This window comes from Hemitrygon akajei, chromosome 7 (genome assembly GCF_048418815.1).
Source record: "Hemitrygon akajei chromosome 7, sHemAka1.3, whole genome shotgun sequence".
Lineage (NCBI taxonomy): Eukaryota > Metazoa > Chordata > Chondrichthyes > Myliobatiformes > Dasyatidae > Hemitrygon > Hemitrygon akajei.
In genome coordinates, this window is record NC_133130.1 from 92,679,033 (window position 1) to 92,701,953 (window position 22,921).

The 22,921-nt window shown below is 43.9% G+C and overlaps 1 protein-coding gene across 1 annotated transcript in view; it reads right to left on the reverse strand.

Annotated features, from left to right (window-relative positions):
• The window catches only part of ccdc170 (coiled-coil domain containing 170), a 78,778-nt gene that overhangs the window by 11,081 nt on the left and 44,776 nt on the right, over positions 1-22,921 (reverse strand). Inside the window, exons 8-10 of the mRNA XM_073050269.1 lie at positions 19,468-19,785; positions 2,774-2,974; positions 1,194-1,367 (exon numbers count right to left, since the gene is read on the reverse strand). Coding sequence (XP_072906370.1) covers positions 1,194-1,367; positions 2,774-2,974; positions 19,468-19,785 — 693 coding nt within the window. The remainder of the gene's footprint in view (positions 1-1,193; positions 1,368-2,773; positions 2,975-19,467; positions 19,786-22,921) is intronic.

Here is a 22,921-nt window from a genome sequence, read left to right on the forward strand (position 1 = left end):
TCGCACCATTCTTGCTGGAGTCAGGGGGTAGTGGGTTCAAGTCCCACTGCAGAAACACTTAATTCATGCTGAGATTCTCAGTCCAACTCAGCAGGTCGGGCAGCGTCTGTGTTGGGGAATAAACAGTTTCGATTGGGCTGAGACCCTTCATCAGGACTGGAAAGGAAGGGGGAAGAAGCCAGAATAAGAGGGTGGAGGGACAGGAAGGAGTACAATCTAAAAGGGATTTTCACTGCACTATTGAGGAAGTCTTTTTTGTAAAAGCTGGGAGAGTGCAAAATCCAGCTGCAGGGCACCCACGTTTGAGCTCAATGGGTTTGTGTCAAAATTGGAGTGCATTGCATATGTCGTATCAGTCAACAATTCACTGTGTTCTTCCAGCAGTTTTTTTTTCCTGCCTTTACCCACCAACCTCTATACTGCTGACCATCATGGTGCATGAAACAAAAAGCAAGCACAAAATAATATCCTATCCTAAAGTAACTTTGTACATCAAAGGATGAAAGGTCCAACTATCACTTTGTGCATTTTCCTTGGTCACCGCCTTCTACGTTCCTGTGCCTCTCCATTAAAGGCTGATGCACGGTTGGTGGAAAGTGGAAATTTTTAGCAGAGGAATGACTTTACAGGAGATCTGGCCTTGGACTACACCATCTCATCATGAACACCAGCAGCCTATCAAACTACAGAAAACATAATGAGATATGTACTGGTTAGATAACAACTGTCATATACCTGGGGTGGGAGAGCTAGTCTGTGCCTCCATGGCTCCACAGCGCAATCCCTCTCCATGTCTTTAGAATCTAATGGAGCACAGACGCCTGAGCCTCTGAGACTTGCTGCTAGCTGCTCTGAATACCATTGCCCAGTAGTCCCAGCTTCACAGATGTTGAATGAGCTTTGCTGCAATGAAATCTGTCATCAGACTTTGCTTCACGCCTGGCTCCACCAGTGTGGAGTTGCTCATCACTTGTGCACAGGAAAGCACGGACTCCAGGCTCTGCCCAAAGCCCAGTGAAGGGAAGTGATCGGGGAATAGAGTCCATGAGAGTGTGGTTTGGGAAGGATCTTGACTCTAGAGACGATTAGCCTGATCGTGATATATCTAATAACCGACCATTCACTAATATACGAAGAAGCCAAATAAGATTGATTTGACAGAGCCGAGAGTCGATTATCTCAGCCTAATCTACCTTTCTTCGCAGGTTGTACGTCAGAGTCTTGTTTTCAACAATGGCTTCGCTCTCCATTTTAACCAGCTGATCAGCCCGGGCAAGAATTGTGTCTAGCTGCATATCAAAGCCAATCTCTGATGTCATCTCATCCAGCTTCATCTTCTCCACGATTTGCTCCAAAAATTTCAGATACTTAAGAAAAAATGAATATTTAAACAAGAATCACTTACATACATTATAATGTTCTTCCAAACCAATTTAACACCCTAATATGTTAAGATTAGCTGCTCTGAATTAATTTATGGTACATCAATAAAACATGGGATGGCACTCAGTTGGCATCAGAACCATCGTTACCACTCAAATGTTGAATCATGACTTATCCACAACACAGCCTCCGATCCAGCATCTTTGTCAGCAATGTAGATGAGAACAGGGATTGTTGTACTTCCAAGTCCTGGCAGCCCACTGAGGTTAGCACCATTCTTTGTGGGTAAGCCATCCAATTCTTCCTTTGTCCAGGCCTTGAGAATTATTCAGCCTGTGCCCATGGACTTTCTTAACTCAGAACATAATTAGCTCATCAGACCTGTTGCCACTGACAGCACCAGAGCTGTTGAACAGTGGTGGCATATTTGGACAGATGCCGCAGGAGGCCATCGGTGAGTCATTGCGAAAACAGTTTTGCATTTATCAGTGGACTGCATCTATTGTATCTTGCAACATACAATCTGCTGAGCATTTCTCCAGTTTACAAAGAGTGCCCTCCTCCACCCCTCCGTGGTAAAATAAGAGAAATACTGACACAAAAGACGAAGGGTGGCACCGCGGCAGAGCTGGTACCCCACTGCTCGGGCAAACTGTGTTCAATGCTGACAGATGGCCATGCCAGTATGGAGATCTTTTCCATTCCCTTTGTACTGTGTGGGCTCCCTCCCTACCCCCGGGTGTTTTAGTCCAAAGATGTGTGGTTGGCAGGTTAATTGACCACTGTAATTTGCCTCTAGTATACAAATGAGTGACTTCATGAAACCCGAATGAACCTAGATCTCTGGCACTGTGAGTCAATGCCTCCACCAGCTGCCGTATATTATTGTGCCACCAATTGCAAAGGTGTGTAGGCTGGTGGGTTAATTGCCCTTGGTCAACTGCCCCAGGGTGTAGGAGTGAGTGGTAGGGAGTGGAGATCATGATGAAAATAAGTGGGGAAGTTGGATTGCGTGACTGAATTGGCATTGACCTCATTCCCTGTCATAAGGAGATGTGGAACCCAGCTGCAAAGAAGCAAAGTAGCTTTGCCTGTTTTTTCATGTGAGTCAGGACAAGAGCTAAAATTTATTATTTCTTAGATTTTAGATTTAGAGATATAACAGGTCCTTCTGGCCCAAAGAACTTGCACCAGCCAAATAACCTACTAACCCACACCTTTGGAGTGTGGGAGGAAACCCTGCACCCAGGGAAACCCATGTGGTCATGGGCAAATGTATAAACTCCTTACAGACACATCACACTAACCACTACAGTACCATGCCACCGACTCTACACTACAAAATCCTTCTGGGTGCTGAACCAATGCAGTGAAGGACTGCACTTCATACCTTCTGCTTGTCCTGGCTCAGAGCGTCACAAAGCACGTCCCCGTCCAGCATGCGTTCCTGCAGGTACTGAACTCGTTGCTGGAGCTCCAAGAGCCTTTGCTCTGCCTTGCCGGAGCGCTGCAGTGCAGCTTGGTGTAGACCCACCTGCTTGTCCAGTTGCTCCGTTAGCCTGCCGGTGCTCTCCTCCAGTTGAGATACAGCCTGGCAAAGACAATAAAAGCACGATTAAAGCCTGCCGTCACCCTTCCATACTGATGAGGCAAGTGAGCGAACCGATACGACAATACAATCAACCTTAATATTAGAGCATGCTCTCCTCTCTCTACTGCCATCAGGAAGGAGGTACAGGAGCCTCAGGTCCCACTCCACCAGGTTCAGGAATAGTTATTACCCCTCACCCATCAGGCTACTGAACCAGAGTGGATAACCCACTCACCCCAACACTGAGCTGATTCCACAACCTATGGACTCACTTTCAATGACTATACAATATGTTTGCAATATTTGTGATTATTATTATTTTGCTTTTTACTCTTTAGTATTTGCACAATATGTTGCCTTTTGCACGCTGGTTATTTTTGTTCAGCTTCTCATTGATTCTATTGTTCCTTTGTACTTCCTGTGAATGCCCACAAGACAATGAATCCTAGGGTTGTATATGATGACATCTGTGTACTTTTACAATAAACTTACTTTGAGCTTTGACCTTTTGAGCTTGGAGATTTTTAGTGTTCACTGAACTCCTCATTCCCCTTCACTTTTAGTCATCATTGAATTCCCACAAGTGACGACAACAGTGTAAAATTCATCTGCATTTTCAATCTTCTCGCTCAGAAATTCAGGTTTTATTTATTCACACCACCACTGGGTTACATTATGTGACTTGACATAATCTAATACTCAGCCTAATTTTTTTTGATCTCACTGGAATTTCTGTCCTCCAGTGATCTGAAATATAAGTTTACTCATCTGTCTTAACTAGTTCGGAGGTCAATGCCATGGTTGCACTTGAAAGCCTTTAGTGACCACGGCCCTCTCGGTGCAACCTCATACAACCGAAGATCACCTCAGGCTGCCGCTACCGTTGCTCTCTGCCACATCTGATAGATTGCAGCTCATTGTTTACTTTTACTTCAGCCCAGGTGAGTTAGGAAACCAAGGACAAGCATCTACCTACACCTCCCAACATGCAGCAAATCAAATCCTTATGGAGACCTCCTTTGCAACATACTCCCAGGAGCGCCTGGCTCAAACCCTGGAGTATTTCGGTGGACCTTGTGCACATAGAACATGCATTTTGCTGGCACTGTTCTTCACTGGCCAAACCAGGTCCCTCTTAACTCTTGGGAATACTACCTCGCATTCCCACCATAATATAACCATGAGTCAAGAGTAGAGGAAAGAGATAGTGAGCTTATTAACATGGTGTTATGACAACAACTTTCCCTCAATGTCAAAACAAAAGAGTTTTCCATTGACTTCAGGAACGGGGGGAGGCGGTGCCCATGTTTTTTGGTGGCATCAACGTTGTTGAGGTTGAGGGAACTGAGAGCTACAAATTTGTAGGAGTGGGGCGGCACAGTAGCATAGTGGTTAGCACAACGCTTTATAGTACCAGCGACTCGGGTTCAATTCCCGCCTCTGTCTGTACATTCTCCCCATGACTGCGTGGGTTTTCTCCGAGTGCTCCGGTTTCCTCCCACAGTCCAAAGAACCATTGGTAGGTAGGTTAATTAGTCATTGTAAATTGTCCCATGATTAGGGTAGGGGTTGCTGGACAGTGTGGCTGTACCTTAGTAAACAAATAAAACATTATCAATAATACAGAACGTCCTGGTCCAATCACATTGATGCCACAATCAAGAAAACTCAGTAGCATCCCTACTTTCTCCGAAGGCTAAAGAAATTTGGCAAGTCCCCGTCAGTAGTTACCACTATTTATCAATGCACCATAGAATCTATATTATCTGGATACATAACGGTTTGGTATGGAACTCACAGAGACCAGCCTCCCCTCCATGGACTCTATTGCTGCCTCTGTAAAGCAGCCAGCGGAAGCAAAGACCTGACCCACCAGGCATCCTGTCTACCATCAGGCAGAAAACAGAAAAGCCCGAACACAGGCTTCACTAGGCTCAAGGACAGCTTCTACACCATTGTTACAATGGCTCCCTAGAACGATCAGATCAACTCTGCACCTACACTGCACTCTCTATATATACAAATACACACACACACACACACACACACACACACACACACACACACACACACACACACACACACACACACACACAGTATATATATATAGATTCATCACCCCCCCCCCCCCCCAGAAGTTTTCATGTTTTATTGTTTTATAACATTGAATCACAATGGATTTATTTTGGCTTTTTTGACACTGATCAACAGAAAAAGATTCTTTCATGTCAAGGTGAAGACAGATCTCTCCAAAGTGATCTAAATTAATTGCAAATATAAAACACAAAAGAATTGATTGCTTAAGTATTCACCTCCTTTACTGTGACCCACCAAATCATCACTGGTGCAGCCAATTGGTTTTAGAAGTCACATAATTAGTGAAATGGAGATCACCTGTGTGCAGTCAAGGGGTTTCAATTGATTGTAGTCAAAATACACCAGTATCTGGAAGGTCCAACTGCTGGTGAGTCAGTATCCTGGTGAAAACTACACCATGAAGACAAAAGAACACTCCAAGCACCTCAGTGAAAAGATTATTGTAAAGCACAAGTCAGGAGATGGATTCAAGAAAATTTCCAAGTCACTGAGCATCCCTTGTGACAACAACTGTTGCCTAGGTGCTTCACCTGCCACAGTTTTATGGGAGAGTGGCAAAGAGAAAGCCACTGTTGAAAAAAACTCACATGAGAACTTGGCTATGATTTGCCAAAAGGCATGTGGGAGACCCTGAAGTCAGCTGGAAGAAGGTTCTATGGTCTGATGAAACCAAAATCGAGCTTTTTGACCATCAGACTAAATGCTATGTTTGGCGTAAGCCAAATACTGCACATCATCAAAAACAAACCATCTCTACTGTGAAGCAAGCTGGTGGCTGCATCACGCTGTGGGGATGCTTCACTGCAGCAGGCCCTGGAAGGCTTGAGAAGGTAGAGGGTAAAATGAATGCAACAAAATTCCTGGAGGAAAACCTGATGCAGTCTTCAAGAGAACTATGACTTGGAAGATCTGTTTTCCAGCAAGACAATGACCCTAAGCATTAAGCCAAAGCTACACAGGTATGGCTTAAAAACAACAAAGTTAATGTCCTGGAGTGGCCAAGTCAGAGTCCAGACTTCAACCCAATTGAGAATTTGTGGCTGGACTTGAAAAGGGCTGTTCACTTACAATCCCCATGCAATCTGACAGAGCTTGAGCAGTTTTGTAAAGAAGAATGGGGGAAAATTGCAGGGTCCAGATGTGCAAAGCTGATAGAGACCTGTCCACACAGACTCAAGGCTGTAATTGCTGCACCTACTAAATGCTGACTTGAAGGGGATGAATAACTCTGCAATCAATTATTATGTGTTTAATAACTGTAATAAGTTTAGACAAATTTGTAGAAGTTTGTTTTCACTTTGACATGAAAGAGTCTTTCTGTTCATCAGTATCAAAAAGGCCAAATTAAATCCTCTGTGATTCAATGTTGTAAAACAATAAAACATAAAGGCTTTTAAGGGGGAGTGAATAGTTTTATATGCACTGTATATGGCTGGGGTGCCTATAGCTTGTGCACAGTATTATAGTCATTTTACGTATTGCATTGTAATGCCACTGCAAAAAAAATCATGACATATGTGAGTGATGATAAACCTGATTCTGATATGGGTTTCTATTGTGGACTGAGAGTGGGAAGGAGGCAGGGAGAGGAGAATCGTGCTTGGGAAAGGGGGAGGGGGAAAGCACCAGAAAGACATTCTGTAATGGTCAATAAACCAAGTGTTTAGAATCAATTGAACGTGCTTGGTGTCTCAGGGCCAGTTGTGTCTGCACACGCACCAACCCCACCTCCGCACTCCTTCGCTGCCACCTGTCCCACACCCCTCCCGCAGCACTCCACCCTCACCGTTCCCGACATGCTTTGCTTCCGCCAGACTTACAACCTCGCTCTCCGCTCCACGTTGACAAAGTGCTGTGCACCCCAGCAATATGTATGTGCCCAAAGCCTTTGCACAGTACTGTATATAGCTGTTACACATTATTATGCATTGTTACAGTTTTACCTTGTTCTTCCTCAATGAACTGTGTCATGATTTAAACAGCATACAAGATAAGCTTTTCACTGCATCTCAGTACGTGAGATGAATGTGTAATAAACCAATTACATCTTATGGACACTTGACCTCACAATTTATCTTATTATGTCCTTGCACCTATTGTCCATCTACACTTTCTCTGTAACACGTTGTTATTGTTTTACCTTGTTGTCATGACTGATCTGTATGTACGCTATGCAAGACAAGTTTCTCACCGTACCTCAGTACAAGAGACAATAATAAACCAATTTATCCCTGCTAAGGAAAACAAAACACAGCAGGACTGAACCGCGGACAGAGAGAACAATATTGTCTCTGTTGATTTTCATGACGTTAATTTTGAGTCAAAAATGCATAAAAGGCAACTTGGGGTTAAAACGAATAGGATAAAGAATAATAAAATGGGTTTGAAATACAAGCCAAGTTTACACAATCTGTCCTAATTCTTTTGGCCGTCATGGTAGCATTTACAGCTCGGGGCATTCCAGAGTTTGGAGTTCAACTCTGGCACTCTTTTGTAAGGAGTCTCCGTATGTCCTCCCTGTGGAATGCGAGGGTTTTCCTTGGGCGCTCTGGTTTCCTCTCACAGTCCAAAGATGAACCGGTTGGTCATTGTAAGTAGGTTGAGGTTAACCGGGTTGAAGGGTTGCTGGGACAGCATAGCTCGAAGGGCCAAAAGGCCTACACAGCGCTGCATCCCTAAGAGTTAAGTATTATTTTTTAAAGTCCAATATTATTGGTGTGATCTCCACCATGGCTAATATATCCTTCCTGAAGTGCTCAGGGCAAACTGACTGCTCCAGTTGCCACCTGCTGGAGTCACAGAGCACATCTGTAAAAGTGAGGTTAGTGTTTCAGGTGTGTGCTCACCACGTGACTGAAGAATACTCGATGAACTGACATTTACAAATCGTAAAGACTTAGTACATTAACTGCTCTGATTGGGGCCATGTGTAGATTTCTTCCTGTCTTGCAATATGGTGTCTCCACTTCCCCAGCAACAATGGGAGCTCAGTTTTTAGCTGGGAATGGGACACATCCATAAAATTAGCCACCCTGCTTCCCTTCCCTTAAAGCATGCTGGTCTTTTCAACGTTCCTGCTTTAATTTAGAGTTTGTAATACTCCAGTGTTCCTTCTCTTTATAGACTCTTGGAATGTTTTAATGGTTTTTATGAGCACTTAAGCGCAGACAGGCTAAAGCAGTGACCTGTCTAGATAACAATCCACATCTGGGACGCTCCTACTTGCACAGTACTGAATAAACAATCTCAGCCCTCTCCAAACATTACATCACTGGTGCAGAATAATGTAGAGCTGTTTTCCTTTCAGCAAATCCCCTCAAGGCTTCTGATAGCAGACAAGCAGTCCAGATCTTTCAGATGATAGTGTGAGAATTGACCTGCAGCACAAGGCAGGCAGCTGCAAATACCTGCAGATTTCTCTAGCTCATTTGTGTAGTCATAATTGTGGTAACGGGTGCCCCAAATTGACCTTGTATGAGTCCAACCACAGGAGCACGCAGTGTTATATCTACTACCTATCACGAGCAGGGTGTCTGGGGTATCCAGGGAGGGGTAGCACCTCTAGTGAAGGGCTTTTTTTGTGTCCATTCTAGTTCCCACCGGACACTCAGCTCTCACCTGTGGCTCCAAGTAGCTCTTTGCATGCGATAGCGGCCGCTCCCCGGTCCTCCGCTTTGACAGGTGGGCTACACCAGGTGAGGTTACCTGGTGGCATCATACCCTGGTGAGATGGGGACATGCCTGTCCTCGCAGACACAGCTCCAGTAGACTGGGCAGATGGGATCTACAGTGAGGTCCAACAGCCAGGAGGGTGGTTCTGCAATGCTACGTGGAGAGCGAAGGGCAGGACAAGGCACAGCAGGCTTCGTGGCACTCTACTGCAAACTAGGAAGGCCCCAATTTTTAACGCTCGTTCGTACCACTGGACCTGGACTTCTGAGGTCAAGAGAGTGAAATTACCCCATTGCAACGGCTTTTCCATTTTATAAACTCTCTCACACAGGCAAATCAGCTCTTCTTGGGCTTCCAGCAGGGTACAGGTATCGATTATAACCAATGTTTTGAGGACTACTAATCAGGAGGGACAGAGGGGAGGTATAAATACCACCAGAATAGATATACCCAGACATTGTCCTTGATGAAGATGGCAGAGTTTGTCATCGAAACATCGGTTATAATCTATCCCTGTACCTGGCTGGAAGCCCGAGAAGAGTTTATTCGTCATATACGCCAAGAAAGCACTAGATCCCTTTTCTCCCACACAGGGTTCCTGTCATCATCAGATACGATGGACAACCACCAATCTCAGGGGGAATGGCTTCACGTTTACTGGAAATAAGAACCTCTAGGGGAACTGCCAGTCTCGAGCCAAAAACAGAAAATGTGCAAATAATCAGCAGGTCAGGCAGCATCTATGGAAAAAGAAATCAAATTAACACAAAGTCCCTTCGTCAGTTCCCTTTGAAGGCTGATCAAGTGACGCATTTACAGTTTGCTTAACATTACACTGAGCATTAACAGTGTCCACTCACAGAATCAGTGAGACCGACTGGCAGCTGGTCTTCTTGTACCTACAAGCTCTCCTGTCATAGACCCACCTGCGACCTTCTACAACACACTGATTTTGTTTATTTCTGCCTAATGAATGAATTGGGTTACAAATAGCTTTCAGGAACTAGGAGACTGCCTGTAGACTCATGTCAAAGGCCAGACGTGTATGCCAGCACTGTATGCCAGGATCTGTCTTGTGGTAGAAGTTATCTGGTAAACAACTAAAAGGTTCTAGAAAGTTCTCAAAGCCTTCTCTGAAAAAGGCTGATATCCAACTGGATTCCTGGGGATCCGCTGCCCACTCAAAATAGAGAATGAACGCCTGGGATGACCCTGAACCTGGAGTTCATTTACCAGGAGCACACAGAATGACAGCCACAGGGCACGAGCTCACAACTGATCCTCCTGCCTACCCTATCAGCCTGTTGCACTGAGGTGTAGAATTGTTATGTTCTTGTAGTTTAACTTTCCTATGCTTGCTTGTATTTTTATATATTCACCTATATATCTGTAATTGTTCAGTGAAACTTCCAGTAATTGCACTACAATTTCTTCTGTATTTTTCTAAAAGCTTCTTAGTTTTCTGTAACAGGTATCACACTACTTGAAATTGGTTATTTTATAGATTAATTGTTATCACTGAAAATTTCATTATCTCTGGTCTGAGTGTGAGATGACCACAACTGCTTTTTCTTTTCTTCTCTCGCTCCTCTTTCATTTGCTTTCCACTCACGTAACACTTAATATAATTGCTTAGCAAAGAGTTTTCTAATCATTCTTGACTTCTGAAGAACCTCGCATTTCAAAAGCATCAAGATTCAACTAGCCTCACCTCTGGCAATGCAGCTGAACAGGCCCATTTCTTCTCCTCAGGCTGTCTGCGGGATTAGGTAGTTGGGTTGGATCATCTCAGAACCCACACAATTGGGGTTGGAAGCACATCATCCTCAAAGGATTGGTTGCGACGAAGAAATGTGTATAATCAGCTACTTTATCACTTGTGTAATCTGGCCATCTAACCAGTATTAGGCATGAGAAAGCTGAGGGCCACTTGACTGTCCATAAAGAGTGTCCATATTGTTAGTTCAATGGTGCCCAGTGATCTTATATGGGGAGGGGGGAGGAGGGGGAGAGAGAGGTGGGGCAGAGAGAAGAAACAGGGTGGGAGCAGGAGAAATCAGGATGGTGCCCGGCAATCAGAACCACATTTAATAGCAAATTTAACTCCCAGTTAGCCATAAGTGTAACATAAATGGAGCCAACTGCATGACAATACAAAATGTTCAACCAACATTTCTAAGCACATTAAACTCTAAAATGTTCTGCGCAGGTCTCTCTCCTAACTTTTAGTTTCTCCCGAAGGCAAAATTATCCCCAGCTGAAGGATGGTTGGAGGACAGGAATTATTTGATGGCAGTCAATCTGTGTTTATTTCTGTACAGTAATCCAATTATTAATTTGTTAAGTACTGTTGAAACATGGGGAATAGGGAAATGGAGGTAACTGGAAGACAGGAAGTTCTCTGCTGATGATTAGCCGACGTAAAACACAGACACTGACTGACTATTGTTCTGTTGCCTGACACGACATGTTGGTGATCTAAAGAAACAAACTGTGCTGCATTGGAAGAAAATGCTGCTGGTATGCAAAATCAGCAAAATAAACAATTCTGGCAATTAAGGGATAATAATCTAAATGCAAATATGAGAGAACCATATCCAAATATTTGCTGAGATTAACTTTTAAAAACTCAGCAGTGAAAAGTTATAATAAGGAAATTTATAAATGCAGAAGCACTGATGACTTCATTTCCATCAGCTTGTACACTTATTCAAACCTTTTGACTGGTTCATAGACAAAGACGGGTGTCACCCGTAGTTACACTACCAGCTCCGCACTTGGGCAGACTTGCTCTCTGGACTAGCCGAAACCCTGGCTGACTAACAGTAAAAGAACACTGCCGCCTAGTGGCGGAATCACCCACTGACTTCCCCAGACAGATCCAGTCACACGCCCCCCCAACACCCCACAACCCCCAGTCACAGAGTCCTTCACAGCCTCCATTGATGTAGAAAATGTGGCAGCCAAGTTGTGCACAATGAGTTCCACAAAAAAATGATAGCCAGATTTTCTATTTCTAATTTTGATAGTAATAAAATATAAACTAGACACTGGGGAGATCTTCCATGCAGAGGCCAAGTATCTTTTTATATACAGTGGTGAAGGCATTAGCTTAAACCTATCATAAAAAGATGGTACCTCTGTCAATATCAGGATACTGAACCCACAATGTATGATTGGGGAAAAACAGTGATTCGTAACTACATTTACTGGATATTAGAAACATAGAAATCTACAGCACATTACAGGCCCTTCAACCCACAATGTTGGGCCAACCATGTAAGCTACTCTATAAACTGTCTAGAATTACCGTACCAAATAGCCCTCTATTTGTCTAAGCTCCTTGTACCTATCTAAGAGTTTCCTAAAAGACCCTATTGATTCCGCCTCCACCCCCTTCACCCCCTCGCACCCACTACTCTCTGCGTAAAAAAACTTACCCCGACATTTCCTCTGTACCTACTCCCCAGCACCTTAAAACTGTGCCCCCTCATGTTAGCCATTTCAGCCCTGGAAAAAAGCCTCTGACTATCCACACGATCAATGCCTCTCATCATCTTATACACCTTTATCAGGTCACCTCTCACCCTCTGTCACTCCAAGGAGAAAAGGCCGAGTTCACTCAACCTATTCTCATAAGGCATGCTCCCCAATCCAGGCAACACCCTTGTAAATCTCGGTACAACACGGGAAATGCTACTGCCTCCACAATATGGGTGGGGGAAACAAATTCATATCCTGCGCACGGTTTTCCCATATCGTTGCGTAAAGCTAAACTATCAACAAAAAACATTAAATCGGCATTAACAGGAGTATCAGTAAGGTCCACACAGGGTTTTATTACTTCTTGTTTAACAGTTTCACAGCAGTGTAGATCACTGGTTTCCTCCATAGAGAGAAGAGTGTATGGATTAAAAGTTGCACGGTGAGTAATTCTAATATTTGGGTTTGCTAATAACTTGATTTTGCACTTAGTTTGCCCTAGCGGGGGGTAAGGTGTTGCAGGGCACAGCGAATCAGTAACGTTTCCATGAATGCAGGGCATGGACACGAGTAAGCTGATTAAGAGTCAGAGACTGCGAAGGCTGAGCAGCAAGGCAAGTGGCTGCTGCTGCTAGAAGACAACCCAGCAGACCTCTGGCAATTCGGTCCACAAACGATAAACAATCGACCTTTGTCTTCCCCGCGGTCCTGAGTCAAAACAGCCTGAGCGAAACCATTCTTATGGTGAACAAAAAGGTGAAGCTCCTTACTATAGTCTGGGAGGCCCAAAGCTGGGGTGGATATCATTGCTTTTTTTATACGTTCAAAATGCCTCCTAAGCTTTCAGGGTCCAGTGTGATGGAACTAGTTGGCTGGGCAGAGATATATTCTGGAGGGACCTAACAATAGCTGCATAATCTAAAATCCCCAGGAAGTGCTTCATTTCCCGATGAGTCACAGGCTGTGGGGTTCAGACTACTGCTTCAGTCTAAGTCTTAACCAATGACCTTGTATCTTGGAATAAGGTATGTCCCAGATAAGTAACTTCTGGTTTCTGTTCTGAAAGACTCTAGGCTGAAGTCTCCCAAAGGCAGCTGATGCCTGTTTAATGCGGCTCTGGATGTCGTTGTCAACGCCGCTATCCTCAGAGAGAATGCTCCCCAGGTATTTGAAAGATGGCACTACTGACAGCTTTTCATCACCAACAGTGATGAAGGCCAGTAGGGTGGGTGGGACATTGGCAAAACACTTCCGTCTTGGTGGTATTGACCGTCAGCCCCATCCTGCTGTACGCTCTCACCGCCACAGCAAGGACAGTCTGAAGATCCTCCGGAGTATGGGCCACAAGAGCACAGTCGTCTGCATACTGCAGCTCCAGGACCCGTTCTCTACGGAGTTTGGTGGTGTGTGGAGTCTCCTGATGTTAACCAAGCAGTCGCTGTATACCAAGCGGTCTGTGTCACCACCCTCCTTTATAGCTGTGAAGCTTGGGTAACCTACAGCCGTCACATCAAGTCCTTGGAGCGCTTCCACATAAGCTGCCTTCAGCGCATCCTGGGAATTACCTGGTGTGAGCAGGTGCCTCACACTGAAATACTAGTAAAGACCAACTGCAGAAGTACTGAGGCCATGATCACCCAGCATCAGTTGCAGTGGCTGGGGCACGTGATAAGGATGCCCCCATGTCAGCTACCCCGTAGAGTGTTATACGGCCAACTACATCATGGTCGTCGCTCAGCTGGAGGGCCGAAGAAGTGCTATAAGGATCAGATGAAGAATGCTTTAAGGAAGTGCAAGATCAGACCCGAGGACCTGGAGGATGTTGCTGCTGACCGTAACACTTGGCGACAACTGTGTAGGGACGGGATTCGTATTCTGGAGATGGAAAGAGCAACCAGAAGACAGCAGAAGGGAGCCAGGAGAAATTCAGCCATGGTTGCCATCACTACCACATATACATGTCCCACCTGCAACAGAGCTTGTGGGTCCAGGATAGGACTGTACAAGAGATCTCACCGTTAAAGGAGTGGACGTTGTCATCGGATTCCGATGGCCAACCGAAGAAGAAGAACTTCTGGTTGTACCAACTGTAGTTGCTGCTTTGATCCTTCCTCAGCTAGTTTATGGAAAAGGTAGAAGGAGTCCTGCCCACAAGTCTCCTTGCTTGGGGAGTTCAACAGGAGGTCATCCATGTACTGGATTAGAGTAGATCCCCTGGGGAAACTCCTTACCTTATTCCATTTGCAATTTACATGACAAAACACTGATGAGTGCATCAAAACTATTTTTCAAAAGAATCTCACACTTAAAATCAATATGTCAAAAGGTCTAGAACAGTATATTTTATGCTCTACTAAAAGAAAACAGAATCAGAATCAGGTTTATTATCACCGGCATGTGACATGAAATTTGTTAATTTAGCAGCAGCAGTTCAATGTGATATATAATATAGAAGAACAAAATAATAAATAAAATAAAAGTAATAACAGTAAATAAATAAATCAACTACAGTATATGTATATTGAATAGATTTAAACAACATGCAAAAAACAGAAATACTGTATATTTTTTAAAAGTGAGGTAGTGTCCAAGGGTTCAATGTCCATTTAGGAATTGGATGGATATTCTCAATATCTCACTAAAAAGTCAGCCTGGATTCTGTGCCTAACCTGGGCGCTGGGGATTTAGTCTATATCATTTTAAAGCAGGCAGAGGACCTGTCTGAGAGCCGTGACTGGCACCAGGTAGCATTGAGAAAGGTACCCGTTAACAATGGCTATGGTTAACAGGTGGGTACCTCTTCCAATGCTGCCTGGTGCCTCAGGCAGGTCCTCTGCCTGCTTTAAATGATATAGCCTAAATCCCCAGTCCTGGGCTTAAGCACAGAATCCTGGTTGACTTTTCAGTGAGATATTGAGAATGCTGCCCTCCAGAAACACCATCAGTAAGTATAGGAGTATCACCATCATTGTGTATAGGAGTTGAGATGTAATGTTAAAATTGTACAAGGCATTGGTAAGGCCGAATTTGGAGTATTGTGTACAGTTCTGGTCACCGAATTATAGGAAAGATGACAACAAAATAGAGAATGTACAGAGTAGATTTACTAGAATGTTACCTGGGTTTCAGCACCTAAGTTACAGGGAATGGCTGAACAAGTTAGGTCTTTATTCTTTGGAGCATAGAAGGTTGAGGGGGGACTTGATAGAGGTATTTAAAATTATGGGGGGGGTAGATCAAGTTGAGGTGGATATGCTTTTTCCATTGAGAGTAGGGGAGATTCAAACAAGAGGACATGATTTGAGAGTTAGGGGGCAAAAGTTTAAGGGTAACACGAGGGGGAATTTCTTTACTCAGAGAGTGGTAACTGTGTGGAATGAGCTTCCAGTAGAAGTGGTAGAGGCAGGTTCGGTATTGTCATTTAAAGTAAAATTAGATAGGTATATGCACAGGAAAGGTTATGGGCTGAGTGCAGGTAGGTGGGACTAGGTGAGAGTAAGCGTTGGCACAGACTAGAAGGGCTGAGATGGCCTGTTTCCGTGCTGTAATTGTTATATGGTTATATGGTCTCTCGAGTGGATATAAAACATGCCAGGCCATAGCTTGAAGAAAGAACCCTGGCGAGAATGAAACACATCATCCAGTCTTCACACCCCCGCCCCCATTTGTGAGGGTAATCAATGGTGCCTCTGCAAAATTCCCCAAACCTGCTGACAGCATTGGCATTGACTGCTGCACCCAGTCACACGTGGATTTCCTGAATTCAAATGAATGAAGACTGGCTCCATTAGCTAACACAGTTAACCCAGTACAACTGTCAAAATAATGGTGCTCCTGTCAGGTCACAGCACCAAATCAAAGCCCAAGTCAACTGAAGGAGCCACTTCATGGATGACATTGAGACAGCGCCACTAATGCTGTACGATAAACCACAGGAATAATCAGCTACCTCAACACCACAGATGGCAGTTTTACTTGAGGCATTAGATAATCTGCTCTGGCTGTCCTTCAAGTATTGTTGCCAGAAATGGGCCAGCTACTGGTCTTTCCCTCCCTATTTATTCCCACTTCTCATTGAACACAGGCTTAGCTTTAGCAATCTTCTCCCATTGCATCCCGGGAATCTCCCGAGGGTCTACTTCACTGTCTTTCCAAAAGACAGTGACCCAGGAGAACACCGAGACAAACATCGAACATAGAAATCTACAGCACATTACAGGCCCTTCACCAACCAGGTAAGCTACTCGAGAAGCTGCCTAGAATTTCCCTAGCGCATAGCCCTCTATTTTTCTAAGCTCCAGGTACCTATCTAAGAGGCTCTTAAAAGACCCTATTGTATCCACTTCCACCACTGCCACCAGCTGTTCATTCCATGCACCCATCACTCTCTGTGTGATGCTAGATTTACATCACTACAACCTTCAGCTGATGCTAGATTTCAGGTAGCATTGAATTTCAAGCAGCATAACTGGCAGTGACAAGAAGAAAACATCCTTTAGCAAAAAAAATCCTAAATTTTAGGGCATCGCCGAATCTGTCACAGCCTTGTTAGTCTACATTGAGCTCTCCCTGGGGAGAAAAGATCACGAGTGGTTTCAGAAGTTTCATACACCATAAGATCAGCTATCTTTCATTATTCTGGTAGGATAACCTGATGTAGAACTAGTAGAGAGTAAAAAACTGCTTTAGTTATTGAGATACAGCGCAGATCTTCAAGCTGGGCCGCCCAGCAACCCCTGATTTAATCCCAGCCTAATCACAGGACAATTTACGATGACCCATTAACCTACCAACCGGTAGGTCTTTAGACTGTGGGAGGAAACCAGAGCACCCGGAGAAAACACACGTGGTCACAGGGAGTACGTACAAACTCCTCACCGACAGTGGCCCGAATTGAACCCGGGTCGCTAGTACCACAAAGCAATGTGCTAACCATGACACTAAACACTATTTACAAGGGCATAGCAACATTTAGCTAAAAGGATGTTCTCCTCTCACTTTTGTACCAGCAAAGACTGACACCAGTACAAGGTAATTAGAGGAGTAATATCAAAATTTATTCACACAGTGGAAGCAGATTTGTTTTTTTTTGTATATCGGCACTGTACCATATATGCCTTCATAGCATTTCACACGAATCCCCACACCTATGTCTGTGCTTTGCGTCCTTGCTTTATCTGTCACAGCTGAGGTGGGCAATAATTATCTCTGGAACACAGTAACACAATAGGTTGGTCAGCCCCTTCACCCTCTTGCTTTACCTGTGGAACATTAGAAGAAATATTTAGATGCTGCAACAGGATTTTTTCTCCCTGAAGAGTCAAGCTGGGCTGAAAACCTTTGCTTGTCCATTATCTTATGCTGACGACCTCTGAACTTCCAGTTACCCGTCACTTTACCAACCCATTCCCGCTCTCACCTCTCTGTCTGTGACCTCCCACACTGTTATAACTGTAATGCCCTGGTTAAAATTGTATTTCTAGTGCTGTGCTGGGAGGAATTTTACTTAGCAGTTTTCCGCAATGGCAGTGTGTTCTGTTAGTTAAGCTTCATACACTAGTGTTTTGTCTTCAGCTGAGATAAGGAGCATTTGCTCAGCCTAGGAATGTCGTGTCAGCCAAACTGGGGGAGTGGATGCCGTAGAACATTAGAGAGAGCGGGATGGGATCAGATCTCTGAAGGACTGTAGTGTGGTTGTTGGTCTTTGGGAAGTGTTGGAAGAGAAGGAGCTGCAAGGGAAGATGCCTGCAGAATGCTGTCCGAAGGAGAAATCCCGTTGTAAGAAGTGCTTTGTGTAGACAAATGGTTCCAAGGAGGAAGGGCCAATACTCCTGAGTTAGCCAGTTCATTCAAAATGGTCCTCGAGGAAAGTTTGAACTATGGCTAATGTCTTTTACGCAGAACGCAGGTTCAGCACATGAGTAAAGCAATACCCTAACTACTCCAGAAACAAGCTCCAATGTTTATGTGCACATTTAGACTGATCTAACCATGATGGGCCCTTTTCTTTTTTTCCCTCAACTGTTTATTAAAGTTGAAATATCTGTAAATATACTTCCACTTTAATTTTATGCTGGTGTACTATCTGTAACTTCCTGGTGAATGATAACTTTGCATGGGGCAGCATTTACATAGCATTCACCACAATTTTCATTCCTTCCTTGGAGCATTCTAACTTCCCTGATTGGTTGAACCCGAATCATACCGAACTAGGTGTGTGTTGCTTATTGGAGGTGGCCTTCTCACCGTTACCCATGCAATGCTAAATCACGTGGCTGTTAGCGAGAGATAGCTAATGGACCAAGATTGTTACAAGCACGGTGAGAGGGTTACATAACCAAAGTCAACATAAGTCCAAAGAACAGAACTTCATCTTTTCACTTACCACATTACAGCCCTCGGACTTAATAATAAATTCAATAATTTCTGATAACCAGCCTTTTGACTAACCACTACTGAGGAAAGGTCAAAGACTTGAAATATTAACTTTGTTTTTCTCTCCATAGAAGCTGCCCAATTTGCTGTGTACTTCCAGAATTTTCTGTTGGTATTTCTGATTTCCAACATTTGCGATTTTGCTTCATTAGTTTATAAGGGACAGTTCCACAAGTGTCATTTTCAGTATTTTAGCTGCTGTTTTCATTTGCTTTCTGCTAATTATGTTTCCTTCAGACAGATCAGCTGTGACCAACAAGTCTTCTCCACCATCGCTCAGCCAACACCACCATCACTTCTACCACTCAGTCTCCACCCAGACATTTTCCCTGGATCTCTTCACCCTTTCCTGTGAAGTATAAAATATTCTATTTCCCAATTTTTCCCATTCTGATGAAAGATCATTGACTGAAAACATTAATTCTGTGTCCCTCTCCAACTAGTAGCAAGCCTGCTGATATGTCCAGCATTCTTTGCTTTCAAATTAGACAAGAATGCTACATTTGAGACACTGATGTATTTGGAACCAAATGAGAAGAGGACGATGGGATCAACAAGATGTGATGTGAGCGCCTTCTGGCTTTGAATGAACACAGATCCACTGAAGGTGGAGGCTGACCAGGAGTAACACAGTGAAAGAGGCGAATCAGGACTCCAGCTTCCAGACCATGATGCACGGATTTACAGCTCTAGGTTGCCACAATCAAACACCCAGACACACAGTTTCAACCTTTTATCACAAAACAGCTTCCTTTCACATTTGTCAACACTTGCATCATTGTCCGCAATGTACAGAAGCTACTTACCTTCCTCTTATCTTCCTCACTGTTGCAAATTTCACAGATTCTTTCCCGGATAGCTTCCTCAGTGGGCTGGACCACTATATTTGTTCTGCTGAGCAGCGAGGCCAGCTGATGCTTGAATGCCTCCAAATGACCTTTAACTGCTTTGGCATCGGACACGCTGGTCAGCAAACTTCCATCCAGCTCCTTGGAACGTTGCTCCCACCTTCCCAGCTCCAACTTCAAAGATTCACAAGTTCGCTGGGTTTCATCCAGCCTGCCCTGCAAGATCCTGTTCCCTCTTTCAGCATGCAGTCTATCATCCCTGGTGTTGTCTAACTCCTGAGAGGTTAAAAACAAAACAAAAACTAGTATATACAATGCAATAAGAAGTGGCCTCTAGCACACTAGGATGGTATGGTAGTGCCGATGCCTCATGGTTCGATCCTAACCTCCGGTGCCATTGTGTAAAGTATACATTTTCTCCCTGTGACCATTTCAGTTTCTTCACATGACCCAGAGATGTGTTGATTGGTATGTCAGTGGCTACAATGTATAAGGAATAGCTTGGTGTAGTTAAGTGTCAAAGTTGATGGGGATATGGGCACAGTCTAAGGAAGTGAATGGTTGAGGTGGGATATCTTTGCTAACCATCCTATTTGCCACACTGTAATAGAATAGAAATGCTCAATGAAACGGAAGAAATTCTGAAGGGATGAGAACTGAGTTGACTCTAACAGATTCAGGAATTTCATTGATAGTATGATGGTAAATAGACAGTGGTTCACATTCGGAAAACAAATGCAAAGCCACAAAGGAAGACATGACTATTTCTTGGATTACAAAAAGTTTTATATTGGAAAGTGCACATAAATAACTTTGCAGAAATGTTGGAAAACCAGGAGTTTAAAGGAGGAATTAAACTATAAGACCATAAGACATAGGAGAAGAATTAGGCCATTTGGCCCATTGAGTCTACTCCACCATTCAATCACGGCTGATCCTTTTTTTCCCTCCTCAGTCCCATTCCCTGGCCTTCTCCCTGTAACTATCAAGAACCTATCAACCCCTGCCTTAAATACACTCATTGACCTGGCCTCCACAGATGCCTGTGGTAATAAATTCCACAAATTCACCACCCTTCGGCTAAAGAAATTTCATCACATCTCTACCCTGAGGCTGTGCCCTCTTGTCCTAGATTTCCCCCAACAAGGGAAACATCTTTTCGACATCTACTCTGTCTAGGCCTTTCAACACTTGAAAGGATTCAATGAGATCCACCCTTATCTTCTAAATTCCAATGAGTACAGACCCAGAGCTATATGATACCCCTTTCATTCCCAGAATCATTCTTGTGAACCTCCTCTGAACCTTCTCCAATTCCAGCACATCTTTTCTTAGATGAGGAGCCCAGAACTGTTCACAATACTCAAAGTGAGGCCTCACTGGTGCCTTATAAAGTCTCAGCATCACATCCCTGTTCTTGTAATATAGATCTGTTGAAATGAAAGCTAACACTGCATTTGCCTTCCTCACCACAGATTCAACCTGCAAGTTAACCTTTAGAGTGTTCTGCATAAGGATTCCCAAGTCGCCTGGCATCTCAGATTTTTGGAATTTCTCCCCATTTAGAAAATAGTCCGCACATTTATTTCTTCTACCAAAGAGCATGACCATGCATTTTCCAACATTGTATTTCATTTGCCACTTTATTGCCCATTCTCCTAATCTGTCTAGGACCTTCTGCAGCCAAGCTGTTTCCTCAATACTACCTGCCCCTCCATCAATCTTCATATCATCTGAATTAGAGGAAATTAGTATCCGTTTAAAAAAACAGTGCTGGAGAAATTAATGGGAGTGAAAGTAGTTAAATTCACAGATCCAGATAATGTGCATGCCTAAGTAGAAAAGGCAGTAACACAGTCAGAATCAGGTTTCTAATCACTGTTTTATATGACATGATGCCCATGGAAACAGTGGATACGTTTCTTGTCATCTTCCAAATTCTATAGTTTTTGGAACAGCTCCTATAGAATGAGTGATGGAAAAAATAATCCACCATTTAAAAACAGAAGGGAGAAAGAAAAGAAGGGACTAGAGACAATTTAGCATAAATCAATAATAGGGAAAATGCTAGTATCTGTTATAAAGGATACAGTATAGGCCACTCAGAAAATATTAATGGGATTAGAGAAATCACATTTGACAAAACTACTGGGATCTTGTGAAGTTGTAGCTGGTAGAATAGCTGACGGAAAATTGGAGAACATGGATTATCTGAATTTTCAGAAGGTCTTTGATAAAGTAGTACATAAGAGGACGGTGAGCTGATTGAGAGTTGGGCTGAAGCATCTGCTTCCATGCTGTATTGCACTATGATTATACAGCAGACAGACTGGAATTTAAAATGTGCTGGCATACATGGATAGGCAGGAAATACAAAGGAGGAATATATGGTCTTAACACAAACCATCGACTGTCTATTTCCCTCCACAGATGGTACCTAACCCACTAGGTTCCTCCAGCAGATTGGATCTTGCTCCAGGAATAAATGGGACTTTCTCAGGCTGGCAGGTGGGGTGCAGCAGGAATCAGTACCTGGGACCCAACTATCATGTTCAATGATTTGGATGAACATCTATGTTTGCAGATGACATTGGATAGGGTCATGAGGAAGACACAGAGAGGCTTCAAGGCAATTTATGCAAGTTATGTAAGTGGGAAAATACACGGCAGGTGCAATTCAACAGAGAACTCACCACTTCTCACCTTCAATGCATGACCTCTGGTATCAGACATTTCAACCCTGAGGAACAGATACTCCCTGTCCACTCTATCTATGCCTCTCATAATCTTGTAAATCTCTATCAGATCTCTCCTCAGCCTCCATCATTCCAGAGAAAATAACCCAACAGGGAAAATATTAAGCAACACACACCAAGCAGTGGAGGAGCTCAGCAGGTCAGGCAGCATCTGTGGAGGGGAATAAACAGTCAACGCTTCGGGCCACGCCACTTCATCAGGACTGGAAAGGAAGGGGGGAAAAGCCAGAATAGGAAGGCGAGAAGAGTACACCAGCTGGTAGGTGAGAGGTGAAAGCAGGTGAAGGGAAAGGTGAGGGAGAAAGGATGAAGTAAGAAACTTGGAAAGGCTGAAGAGAAAGGAATTTGATAGAACAGGACAATGGATAATGGAAGAAAGGGAAGGAGGAAGAGCACCAGAGGGAGGTGATGGGCAGGTGAGGAGAAGAGAATGGGTGAGAGGCAACCTGAACGGCAAATGGAAAAAAAGAGAGAAGGAGGAGGGGTGAGAAATTAGCAGACATTAGAGAAATCAATGTTCATTACCATCAGGTTGGATGCTACATAGACGGCATACGAGGTGTTGCTCCTCCAAGCTGAGAGTGGACTTGTTGTGAGAGTAGAGCAGGCCATGGACCGACACGTGAGAATGGGAATGGGAAGAGGAATTGAACTGG